This window comes from Arachis hypogaea, chromosome 20 (assembly GCF_003086295.3).
Source record: "Arachis hypogaea cultivar Tifrunner chromosome 20, arahy.Tifrunner.gnm2.J5K5, whole genome shotgun sequence".
Taxonomy (NCBI): domain Eukaryota; kingdom Viridiplantae; phylum Streptophyta; class Magnoliopsida; order Fabales; family Fabaceae; genus Arachis; species Arachis hypogaea.
This window is the reverse complement of record NC_092055.1, coordinates 128090477-128104565: the sequence shown is the minus strand read 5'-3', so window position 1 is coordinate 128104565 and position 14089 is coordinate 128090477. Positions and strand designations below refer to the sequence as shown.

General features: G+C 25.5%; 1 protein-coding gene across 1 annotated transcript; it reads left to right on the top strand.

Moving 5' to 3' along the window:
* The first annotated feature begins 11045 nt into the window (after positions 1-11045).
* On the top strand, positions 11046-13034 carry LOC112786336 (polygalacturonase-like). The gene is made up of 4 exons (XM_025829724.3): positions 11046-11199; positions 11420-11731; positions 11950-12468; positions 12602-13034. Exons 1-4 carry the CDS (start codon positions 11071-11073, stop codon positions 12821-12823), a joined length of 1182 nt encoding a protein of 393 aa, XP_025685509.1. The 5' UTR covers positions 11046-11070; the 3' UTR covers positions 12824-13034.
* Positions 13035-14089: the final 1055 nt, after the last annotated feature.

The window sequence follows — 14089 nt, the reverse complement described above, 5'->3', positions numbered from 1 at the left end:
ACAATTTCCTATACTTTTTCTTAAAAAAAATATTGATAAACCATAATAAATATAGATCACACTAGATATCACTAGTACATAAATAAATAAATATTTTTTAATATATAATAAATATTTTTTAAATAAATTATATTTTTATAAATATTTTAATAAAAATTTATATTACATAATAATATTTTTAACAAAATAATTATTTAATAAAATTTTAATATAATAATCTAAATTATTTATTAAATAATATAAAATAAAATTTAATTATTTTATATTTTTATGTTGTAGTTAAGAATATTATTTTAATATAATTTTTTAATATTTGTAAAATTTTTTATTGCATGATAATTGTTGATCTTAATAAATAAAAAATTTATATTTTCGTATTTATATGTTTTATATTTATTATTTGAAAATAAAAAATTATGTTTTTTATTTAAAATATTGTATATTAAAAGATATTTATTTATTTATGTACTAGTAATGTCTAGTGTGTTCTATATTTATTATAGTCTATCAATAATTTTTTTATATTAATTTTTTATTTATATTTAATAAAATCTGATGGTTTATAACAATAAAGCAGCACATTCAATAAACACAAAGTTGTTGCACTTATTTTAAACATATCCGATTTTATTTGTTCTTGTTGTTTTGATGAATTTTCATTCTTTATACTCTTGATTAGGTTTTTTGAAATAGTTTTGAATTTTTCTATTTGGTGTAAAAGAATAGATAGTAGAAAGAAAAAATTAGCGGCAAACAAAGCTTTAGCTAGGAATAGAGATCAGTCAAAGAAAAATGATTTCGATGATTCTAACGAAGATTATCGGGTATCAGATTAAGCAAAAGAAGTATTAGATTGTCTTGATGAATATAGTTCTTATCTAAAAATTCAATAAAAATTCAATAAATAAAGAAATTCAATAGATCAGAGATTAGAAATGGTGTTTGTGGTTAACAGGAAAATACAAATAAAAACATACAAAAGAAGAAAAAAAAATTGCATATGCAAAACAAGAAGAACAAGAGCAAGTAAAAATAGAAGATGGAGATGGAAATAAAGAAGGATGTAAAGGTAAAAGATGAAGAGAATATGATTACTGTTTTTCTATAGAAATATAGGTGTCTTCTTTTTTTGAGATTGGGACTCTTTCTTATAGAACATGCCAAAGAGAGGAGAAGAGAGATTCTTAACTTAGATTTATATACCTATGTGTTATCTAAGAGACAGTAAAATAAAAAAATAAAAAAAGAAGAAATTTTTCGTTCATAATTTTATATGAATCATATTATAAATGTAGAATATAGATAAATAAATAAATTTATATTTTATTAACATTTTTTTTACGTTTAACGTCAATAAAAATTTAATTAAAAAATTTAATAATATAAAAATTTAATAAAAAATATAAAATTTTAATTAAAAATTGAATAAAACTATAAAGATCTCTTTAGCAACCGATAAAATAACTAATTTGATTTACGGTTTAAAAATTAAGGATACCGTCAATTTAATCATTGAATAAAAATTGGAGAATCAACTTCATTGTTACCTTAAAGGTAAAGTAATTAACTCTCTTGTCAATGAGTTATAACTCAAATGGTATAGACTTTCCATACTCAATTAAGAGGTTGCGGGTTCGAGTCACATATCTTTCCAAATTTATTGCCAAATAATGTTTAGAAACAAATTTAACCAATATAGCTCACTTTAATTGACAGTCCTTTAACTTGCACCAATTAGTATTTTAGGCTAAACGAAAAGTACATAATACTAATATATTATCTGTCAATTTATTGTTAATAATAATTAATTATTATATTTTAAACACATGTATAAAGAGATACATTTAAAAAATACATCTATAAAAATATTTTTATTAAATACCGTTATAAAAAATACATTTTTATTAGACACATCCATAAAAACACTTTCATTAAACACAATCATAAATAAGAATTAATAGAAATTAGCAGAAATACTGTTGATAATGTAACGAGATTGTTTTTTAATAGTAACTTTTGATTTATATTTAATGAAATCCAATGATTTACAACAATAAAGTACGTTTAATAAACATAAAATTGTTGTGATTATTTTAGACATACCCAATAAAATCACATCAAATTAATTCATCAATCTTTTATACGGGTTACTGCTCGTGTGATTTACCTTGATGGTGGTTTCACAGGCAAAAACGCAATGCATAGGTGAGGTTCACGGTGGTTTCTTACCCTTAACTTTAAAATATTCGTTTTTTTAATAGAATATTCTATTATCTCAGACATTTTATTGATGGTAGAAACTTAATTAAAAAATAAATAAAAAATATATGAATCCAATTAAAAAAATATAAAGACTTAATTAAAAATTCGAGAGAACTACGAAAATCGATAAAATAATTAAACCTTAATAATATTAACATATATAGTAATACTTTAAACTCTAAAACTTAAACCTTAACTAAATTATAAATTCTATTATTGTGATACGATAAGAAATTTGTGTTCAATCAGTTTGGTTCTTATTTGAAGAATATTTTATTCTATTAAATTTTAATATTACATTAGATAAATCACTAATAGAAAATAAAATTTTAATATTTTTGTTAAAATAAATTATTTATGTGATTCTTGCATTGTGTGTTAAATGTTAATTCACGATTTTAGTTAAATGTTATTTTCTTTTGAATTACAAAACTGGCATAATGATATATCTATCTACTTTAGTGATAAACTCTTTTATATATATTTATAAAATAAAAATCCTAAATAATTAATTTGTAACTTATATAATCACATAATCAACTTAATCAAAAAAGTAATTTGGAAACTTTGAGATGTTATAAATTGCAAAGTAATTTGGAAATTTGGATGTTAACTAACCTGTTACGAAAATCTCTAACCTCTTCCAAATCAGGATTAATACGTAACTTAGAATACTCAAAGTGACTCTGCACTGATGTTTTTTCTATAAGAGAATATAGATTATTGTGAGCCACATGTTCTTGAATTGTTAATACCATTAATAATAAGCAAAACAACAACCCATTTGATGTAAACACATACCAATCCACCTGCTCAGTTTAAAGCATTGAGCTATAACTATCTGAGGCTCCACCCTTTCTCCCTCGAGATATGGTAGAATTTGGTCTACCATGTCTCCAAACAACACACACCCAATGCTGTTATTTCTGCATCACAATGTTAGAAGAATAAAAATCTTGTTACTAAGTGCAGTCATAACAAAAGTGAACAAATCAAACTACTATAGAAAACTCTTACTCAAGGTCTTCGATCAAAATAGCCAAACGCTTTGTCTCTCTGCCTTTATTAGTAATCAATTCTCTTGGATCCTCTTTTTAAACCACTTCACCAATAACATCTACACAACAATGAAAGGTCCAAAATAAATTAATTTTCTCACATGACACGTTTGTTAGATAAATCCACCACTGGTATCATTTTTTTTTTAAATTTTGCATTACCTATGAGTATTGAATTATCGATCTTGTCAGCTCGAAGCAGCTCTATAATAGGCTTAAAAAAAATGCCTCTAAAAAAAATTGGAATGAGGTACTAGAAGAACAGTGGTCTTCTGTGAAAAATTGATAGTCCATCTATTTGTAGTTATCTTGATTTTCTCTTTTTTATCCACCACTATGAAATTAGACATCACATACATGTTAAACTCCAAAATATTACCTCTCCACTTGATCAATAGTTTTGGGATTGAAGTACGGATTCTACCACCCTAAAAATTTTGAAAACAACATGTCAATAGTAGAAACACTATTAGAAACCAAAAAATAATTAGATATACTATATGTCCAACACACTTACTTTAATATCCTGAAGAATCATCTCAATGCCATTAATTTTCTTGTCATTAAACCTGTTTAAAACTTTCCATAAATATATAATATAAACCTTGAAATTTCATTAAAGTTTTGTTGGATTAACATCCATTAACATATCATATATGTCTGTCATGTTTATGTAGGTTTGAAACAAAAAAACTCACTATTTTTGAGTAGATAATACACTCAAATAGTTTCAGGGATAATAGTTGAGGATGTGTCCCGAACAACATTTTATAGGCAAGTTTAAATTTTGAAGAGGATGAAAATATATTTTTATTCCATTATTTAATTCACATAGCTGTCTACTGGTTACTTTTCACGTGTCAGCCAATGAAATTATGCACTTGTCCAGCAGCAACCTATCCACTACATTCTTATAATATAGTAATAGACTATCTTTGTTTTACTTATTCTTTCAACACCTTTCATAATTCATAGCCACCACCACAGTGGATGTGCCATCTCATGCTAGGCTTCGATTTACATCTAATGGGCTTCACTTGGGGGTCTCAATATTCTCTTTCGACTTTTATCGGCATCCTAAGTCGAAATATAGAATCTCTGATCATCTCTTTTCTTTCGATATTCACGCTCAGCATAGCACATTTACGTCAAAATTGATCTTGTTCTAACCCTTTGTTCAAGAGTCACTCCAAGTCAATTCACACCAACAATAACAAATGGAAAATTAGATGTTCCTCTTGTTTCTTTCATTGATGCTGCTAACTAAAGTAACTAGAGCTTGTCCCGTATTTTAAATGTTGGACAACATGGCCCCTCCTCAATATAAATATGACAAGATAGTCCTCGAGGGATTACTTTGTCCCACATTTTAATGTTCAGGGACTAGAAAAGGGTTGTGCTTTTTCTTATTTTTTACTTATAGTGGGCAAGTTACTTATATTTGTTTCCTCAAGAAAATTAGAGACATTCAAAATAGAAATATAGTTTCATATTATATTCTACTACATAACCAGAAGCAGATAGATCATGGGCATGAAGAGGGAATAGGAAGAGATGGTCATTTTGAGTGGTAAGGTGGGTATATCTAAATAGAAAAATGTTAAATTACTTTATTGTTTTATATAGTTTTACTAAATTTATAATTAGTTTTTTATATTTTTTTAATTAAATTTTTATACTGCTTTTAATTTTATAATTAAATATTTTTTATGTCAAAAACATTAAAATTAATAGAGTATTCTTCTAAAAAAATATATGATAAAAAATCTAATTAAATTTTTAATTGTACTTACCTTCAATTTGTGAAAAAATATTCTGTTAATTCTAATATTTTTTATACTGACAAGAACTAAATTATAAAATTAAAAGTGGTGTAAGAACTCATATATATATATATATATATATATATAAACCTAATTACAAATTTAGTGAAATTATAGAAACTAACAAATTAATTAAAATTATAAAAAAAATATAATAGTTTTTCAAAAATAGAAATTAAAATCACAAATATACCTTATAAAAGAAGCTTGCATGTGTATCTTTAACAACCTACAAAAGACCAGCTTTATAAAATAAGCATATCCTTAAGAAGCTTCTGGGCATTAGAATGAACTGATTGATATGGTTATAAATTATTAGGTGATGCCAAAAATGAACTTACAAAAAGTGCAATGCAGATTAGTACTTATGAACTAAATAAGCAGACCATACTGCCCTGAATTTTTGGCATAGCACCTAGCAGTTATTATTTTGCTACAATAGTATTAGTATATATGAACAAATGATCCACTGCATTGTGTTTCCAACTCCGAGAATGTGAGTTCTAAGACTGTGACCACATCAACTAAGCCTCGCAGTGCTGATTAATTAGTTCTTTGTTATATTTTGTTTTATTTTATTTTTTTCAGAACTATGTTCTAATTGGAGGCAGAGAGTATTGATAGTTCAAAAGCTCAATTTTTTTGTCTAAAACAAAACCCGTCAATTTGCCTTTCTATGTAGAACCTAAATTAAGGTTGAGTATTATTAACTTTTTTTTTTTTGCTGCATATATTATTTAAGTTTTTATTCTTGATTTCTATTTATCTTTTCTTAAACTAACCCAGTTATATTAACAATTTTACTAAACGGAATTCAATTCCAGTAAGAGCTAGAGACAAAAAGAAGATGGACAATTTTATGATAATGAAATTTTTAAGTGGAGAGAATGAAGAGAAATATATAATTTATTTTTTAAAATTAATAAAAGTAAAATGATATATTTTTTTCGATAGATATCTAACTGTTTATTTAATAGAATTTTTATCTCTTTATCATTTTTTGATAATATTAACTTTTTTATAATTTAATCCCAATATTTTTTGTAATTTATTTTTAATATAACATGTTTGGCCCAATTGTAATACAAAATTAATGTACAAATCCCAAGCAAATAAGCCTCAACTTTTCTTTACTAATTTATGACATTCTTACATACAACAGAGACGAATCCAAAAATTTTAACATGGAAGGACTAAATTTTAAATAATTTTTTTTATTTCATAAAAATAATTAATATATAGTTATTAGAGTTAATTTTTTAAAAGATTTATTAATATATATAATTATAAATTTTTTCATAATTTTATTTTTTATATTACATAAAAGAAATATAACAATATCAATAGTACATTATAAAATTATAAAATACCAATAAGTTATAGGATGATTAAATTAGAGAAAGTCTAGGGAGTCAGCACTTTTATTAAAATCTGACCAGCACTTAACCAGTAAAAGAAAAGTGACTCACCCTATTAGATGAAATCTCACCATTAAAAATACCAATGATAGCTAACTAATGATTACAAATCACAAAACTTATTGACCCCTAGCACTCCTCATTAAAAATTATCACATATTAATTAAAATTAATTATTTAAAAGACACAGTACCTTTATAGAATATAAGATATAAGATATCTTTATAAATTTTTTTTAACAATGTAAATTTAGAAGAAAAATGAGTATTTTTTATAAGAAAAGAATATCTAAAATATATAATGTGATTACCAAAATATAACTACATAAGTCATTATTAATATAATAATATAAATATTCAATATGTTAATATAAAAAAATAAATGATTTTTTAAAATAAATATAGAGATAATTATATAAAACTAATTTGAAAGATACAAAGACTTAATGGTATGATATTAAATTAGTTAAATAAAAAATATTAGTGAATTAAAAAATTATAATATAAATCCATTACATAGTAAAAAATAATACATATAAAACTATTAAATTACATAATTTTTTTATTTTTTAAACACATATCTCGTATATAAGTATAATTTATTAAAATTTTATGGATCGAAGCCAGACCACTACTCGTCCCCTCTAAATCCATCCCTGCATGCAAAATCACCATCATTCTCACAGGCAGAAATACTAGGGACATGCAAAATCACCATCCCCTCTAAATTAATTTTGCCTAAATTTTAGAGAGGGTATAGAACAAGTTTGCTTCTGTCAAATTCAACATATAATAACAATGTATACCTGCGTTATATCTGAATTTGGTGCGCCACCAAACTTTGATATGTCTTAAACCCCAGGTTGAACTATACCAATATCAAGTAGCAATAATAAAAAATAAATAATAGTAACTATTCAAACTTCATATCTAATAATAATAATTGAATATTGTTGTAGGCACTTTCATGCACTTCTCCTCTCTCAAGGAACTACTCTGTTTTTAAGAATATGAATGCAGAATGAGAATTTACAGAATCTTTATCTATAAATATGTTGCACTTTTCCCTTTTTATTTGCTTGGTTGAGTTTGTTTTATTATTTTATTTATTTTAGTAAAATGAATACCTATTTATTATTTTTTATATCATTGGTTGATAACAAAGAACCATACCTTTCCTTAAGTAGAAATTAAATAAACCAAGAATTTAGAAATCATTTGATTAGTGTATGTTTAGCACCAAATTTTAGTCTACAATTTCCTATACTTTTCTTTAAAAAAATATTGATAAACCATAATAAATATAGATCACACTAGATATCACTAGTACATAAATAAATAAATATTTTTTAATATACAATAAATATTTTTTAAATAAATTATATTTTTATAAATATTTCAATAAAAATTTATATTACATAATAATATTTTTAACAAAATAATTATTTAATAAAATTTTAATATAATAATCTAAATTATTTATTAAATAATATAAAATAAAATTTAATTATTTTATATTTTTATGTTGTAGTTAAGAATATTATTTTAATATAATTTTTTAATATTTGTAAAATTTTTTATTGCATGATAATTGTTGATCTTAATAAATAAAAAATTTATATTTTCGTATTTATATGTTTTATATTTATTATTTGAAAATAAAAAATTATGTTTTTTATTTAAAATATTGTATATCAAAAGATATTTATTTATTTATGTACTAGTAATGTCTAGTGTGTTCTATATTTATTATGGTCTATCAATATTCTTTTTTATAATAATTTTTTATTTATATTTAATAAAATCTGATGATTTATAACAATAAAGCATGCACATTCAATAAGCACAAAGTTATTGCACTTATTTTAGACATATCCGATTTTATTTGTTCTTGTTGTTTTGATGAATTTTCATTCTTTATACTCTTGATTAGGTTTTTTTAAATAGTTTTGGATTTTTCTATTTGGTGTAAAAGAATAGATAGTAGAAAGAAAAAATTAGCGGCAAACAAAGCTTTAGCTAGGAATAGAGATCAGTCAAAGAAAGATGATTTCGATGATTCTAACGAAGATTATTGGGTTTCAGATGAAGCAAAAGAAGTATTAGATTGTCTTGATGAATATAGTTCTTATCTAAAAATTCAATAAATAAAGAAATTCAATAGATCAGAGATTAGAAATGGTGTTTGTGGTTAACAGAAAAATACAAATAAAAACATACAAAAGAAGAAAAAAATTGCATATGCAAAACAAGAAGAACAAGAACAAGTAAAAATAGAAGATGGAGATGGAAATAAAAAAGGATGTAAAGGTAAAAGATGAAGAGAACATGATTACTGTTTCTCTATAGAAATATAGGTGTTTTCTTTTTTTGAGATTGGGACTCTTTCTTATAAAACATGCCAAAGAGAGGAGAAGAGAAATTCTTAACTTAGATTTATATACCTATGTGTTATCTAAGAGACAGTAAAAAAAAAATAAAAAAAGAAGAAATTTTTCGTTTATAATTTTATATGAATCATATTATAAATGTAGAATATAGATAAATAAATAAATTTATATTTTACTAATTTTTTTTACGTTTAACGTCAATAAAAATTTAATTAAAAAATTTAATAATATAAAAATTTAATAAAAAATATAAAATTTTAATTAAAAATTGAATAAAACTATAAAGATCTCGTTAGCAACCGATAAAATAACTAATTTGATTTACGGTTTAAAAATTAAGGATACCGTCAATTTAATCATTGAATAAAAATTGGAGAATCAACTTCATTATTACCTTGACGGTAAAGTAATTAACTCTCTTGTCAATGAGTTATAACTCAAATTGCATAATTTTCCCATACTCAATTAAGAGATCGCGAATTCGAGTCTCCTATCTTTGGTAAAAAAAAAAAAAAAAAAAGTAATTAACTCTCTTTACAAATTACAACCAAAGAAATTAAAAGAAAAATCTGACGTTGGCAGATAATGTTTAGAAACAAATTTAACCAATATAGCTCACTTTAATTGACAGTCCTTTAACTTGCACCAATTAGTATTTTAGGCTAAACGAAAAGTACATTATACTAATATATTATCTGTCAATTTATTGTTAATAATAATTAATTATTATATTTTAAACACATGTATAAAGAGATACATCTAAAAAATATATCTATAAAAATATTTTTATTAAACACCGTTATAAAAAATACATTTTTATTAGACACATCCATAAAAACACTTTCATTAAACACAATCATAAATAAGAATTAATAGAAGTTAACAGAAATACTGTTAATAATGTAACGAGATTGTTTTTTAATAGTAACTTTTGATTTATATTTAATGAAATCCAATGATTTACAACAATAAAGTACGTTTAATAAATATAAAATTGTTGTGATTATTTTAGACATACCCAATAAAATCACGTCAAATTAATTCATCAATCTTTTATACGGGTTACTGTTTCGTGTGATTTACCTTGATAGTGGTTTCACAGGCAAAAATGCAATGCATAGGTGAGGTTAATGGTGGTTTCTTACCCTTAACTTTAGAATATTCGTTTTTTTAATAGAATATTCTATTATCTCAGACATTTTATTGATGGTAGAAACTTAATTAAAAAATAAATAAAAAATATATAAATCCAATTAAAAAAAATATAAAGACTTAATTAAAAATTCGAGAGAACTACGAAAATCGATAAAATAATTAAACCTTAATAATATTAACATATATAGTAATACTTTAAACTCTAAAACTTAAACCTTAAATCCTAAATTATAAATTCTATTATTGTGATACGACAAGAAATTTGTGTTCAATCAGTTTGGTTCTTATTTGAAGAATATTTTATTCTATTAAATTTTAATATTACATTAGATAAATCACTAATAGAAAATAAAATTTTAATATTTTTGTTAAAATAAATTATTTATGTGATTCTTGCATTGTGTGTTAAATGTTAATTCACGATTTTAGTTAAATGTTATTTTCTTTTGAATTACAAAACTGGCATAATGATATATCTATCTACTTTAGTGATAAACTCTTTTATATATATTTATAAAATAAAAATCCTAAATAATTAATTTGTAACTTATATAATCACATAATCAACTTAATCAAAAAAGTAATTTGGAAACTTTGAGATGTTATAAATTGCAAATTAATAAGTACTCTAAAAAAAGGTAATATAAAGCAAAAGCTGAATGCACTTCGGAGTGTGGTTTGAGTGATTTCTTCATAATTAGTGATGAAATAATGAAATATTATTATTATAGTGCTTTGATTTGTTAGCAACAAGTGATGACAAATTAATTACTTACAATAGAAAGCAGGCCAAACCATCAGAACATAAAGATGTCATATTTAGATAGTGGTCTTAAATCTTTCCAACTTAGTATATAAATAGAATTGTGAAACCATTTGTTCATCATTCTTCAATCAAAGCGAAGGGAAGACATTGTGTTTGTAAAAGTATTCGAAAAAAAAAAAAAAAAAAAAAAAAAAAAGACATGAAGCTGCTTGTAAAAATCATTGCAATTGCTTTGTTCTCATTGTTTCTGTCTGACTTTACTAGAGCTCAACCTGGGGCATTTGATATATCAAAATTTGGTGGTGCACCAAATGCAGATATAACACAGGTACTATTCATTTACTACTTTGCACTTCTGTCGCTTTTTATTCGTTAGATAATAAGAGGTAAACACACTTGCTTTTTCTTATTTTAAATTATAAACCTTAATTTTGCTGGTTTAATAATTGATATATTAATTATAGTTCAATAATGTAAGAAAGTGAAATTGAAATGGTTTTATTGTGGGTTGATTTTGTTTTGTTTGTGTTATGAATATTTGTATGAAGGCTTTCTTAAGTGCTTGGAAAGAAGCATGCGCATCAACGGTAGCAGCAAAAATTACGATCCCAAGTGGTTCATACAGAATGAATGCAGTGGACGTGAAGGGTCCTTGCAAGTCTCCCATTGAAATTCAAGTTGATGGAACAATTCAAGCACCTGCAAATCCTTCTGATCTTAAAGGTGCAGATCAATGGATCAAGATTAATTACGTTGACTTTGTAACCGTCTCAGGTCATGGAATATTTGATGGTCAAGGTGCTGCTGCTTGGAAAATCAATGATTGTGGATCTAACAAGAACTGCAAAATGTTGTGCATGGTAATTATTTATTATTCATACCATTCCTAAATTCCAAAATTGACTAATGTCATCTAAGGAAAAATATGTCTTGAATTATTCAAACTGTGATGTTAATGGTTTGATAAATCAAAGAGAGAAAGTGAACTCTTCTTATTTATTTGAAAATTTTTTAGGTAACATCTAACTAAAAGTTGGTTCTATTGATCTTAATTGAGTTTTCTGTGGAATTTTGGCAGAATTTCGGTTTCAACTTTGTTAAAAATTCAGTAGTTCGAGATATAACATCGAAGGACAGCAAAGACTTCCATTTTAACGTGTTGGGGTGCAGCAATTTCACATTTGACGGGGTGAAAATCGATGCACCGGCTACTAGTCTCAACACAGATGGAATCCACATAGGAAGATCAACCGGCATAAAGATCCTTAACACAAAAATTGGCACCGGTGATGATTGCATCTCACTGGGTGATGGTAGCAAACAAATAACGGTTCAAAATGTGAATTGTGGACCTGGCCATGGAATCAGTGTTGGAAGCCTTGGAAGGTACCCAAATGAAGAACCTGTTGAAGGCTTCTATGTCACCAATTGCACTTTGACTAATACTGCAAATGGTGTGAGGATCAAAACGTGGCCTGATTCTACAGGAACATCACCTATCACTGATATGCATTTTGAGGATATTACTATGGTTAATGTCATGAATCCTGTTATCATTGACCAAGAGTATTGTCCATGGAATCAGTGTAACAAACAGGTATTTAATATAACCAGTAATGTATTTTTCAAACATGTTATATAAAATAATACATACAAAGATATACACTGTTGAGAAAATTTGTTTATTGTGATCTAATTTTGATGAATATATACTGTTGTGTATGGTGTAGAGTCCATCAAAAATAAAGATAAGCAACGTTTCGTTCAAGAACATTAAAGGAACATCAGGAACTGCAGATGGGGTTCTTCTTACATGTAGCAGTAGTGTACCTTGTGAAGGAGTTGAGCTTGCTAACATTGATCTCACATTCAATGGTGCAGCAGCAACCGCTAAATGTGCTAATGTCAAGCCTACTATTACTGGAAAAGTTCCAGCTTGTGCATCAACTTAATTATTACAAGACTGCCATTTTAATTTGTCACAATTTCCTTATCGTTTACTTTACAATTTTTTTTTTGGGTAGACAAGCCATCCCCTGTTGATATATAATAATGTGAGGATGTGGATAGGATATTAATTATTAGGAACAGTTAATATTACAGGTTGACCTTCCATGTATAGTTCAATTTTTATCTTGAATATAAATTATTTTTTATAATAAATTTTTAATTGTGGACTAAAAAATAAGTTTAATCACTCTGTCGATTTTTATAGTTTTATTGGAATTTTTAATTAAATTTCTATATTTAATTTTTTTTAATTAAATTTTTATATCATATTAGATATCAAAATTATTTGTGTTAAGACACATCTTATTATAGCACTTAAAAATTATGGTAACATCAATTGTTAGCTTTGATAAGAAGCTAAATATTTTCCATTTTAAAGATTTCTGGGTTATAATAAAGGTCCCAAATTAAAAACACATATGTTGGATATGATTTTTCTTTATAAGAAAGTATTTTTAAAATACTAATGGGAGGAATCATGGCTCATTTATATTACCAATGTGAAAAAAAAAATGTTTTCAACAAGAGCAGAAATAGGAAGTTGAAAAATAAAGTAAATGAGAATGCATCATTGTCACTTTTGATCTTCAAATATGACATTGTGAAACAGAAGTTCACAAAAATTTATAAGTGCCTTTATACCCAAATAAAAAATGTCCAAATTTAAATTGACGTTCCTGTTTGACAAATGGTTACTAAAATACATACATGCCAGAAGTGTAGTAGACTTATCAATTACAAAAATAAAATTATTCAAAAAAAAAAGACTAAATCTCTAAAATGGTCTTTCAGATTGGGCCCTTGCACTAATTTTACTCCCGAGTTTTCAATTGCACTATTTTAGTCCTCGATATTGAATTCCGGGTTTCATAAAAGTCCCCAAGCCCATTTCCGGCCCGAATCAGCAAATCGGAGTGCTGATCTGGCAAATTACTGCCACGGTGGATGTTCTATACAGCGTCGTTTAGGGTTTTGGCACCTAAAGAGAGTAAAACGTCACTGTTTTACATGAATAAAAAAGAAACGTTGGAGGCATATGTGTTTTGATCACTCACAGTCTTCTCCTTTCTTTATACAACACCGAACTCTTAGACTCCCTCTTCCTCTGACAATGGTGAAGGCTTAGTGCGGTGGTTTAGGGTTTGCGAGTTCGACAGTTTTGCGGGGCTACTAGTGTCGCCGTGGAGTTCATAGTGCCGTTATTAAAG

What these genes read in the sequence shown, in the direction of transcription:
- LOC112786336 (XM_025829724.3), top strand. Translation starts at nt 11,071, where the DNA reads ATGAAGCTGCTTGTAAAAATCATTGCAATTGCTTTGTTCTCATTGTTT. An exon ending in ACTGCAAAATGTTGTGCATG is followed by an intron (nt 11,732 to 11,949) that starts GTAATTATTTAT and finishes GAATTTTGGCAG; the next exon opens with AATTTCGGTTTCAACTTTGT. An exon ending in GGAATCAGTGTAACAAACAG is followed by an intron (nt 12,469 to 12,601) that starts GTATTTAATATA and finishes TGTATGGTGTAG; the next exon opens with AGTCCATCAAAAATAAAGAT.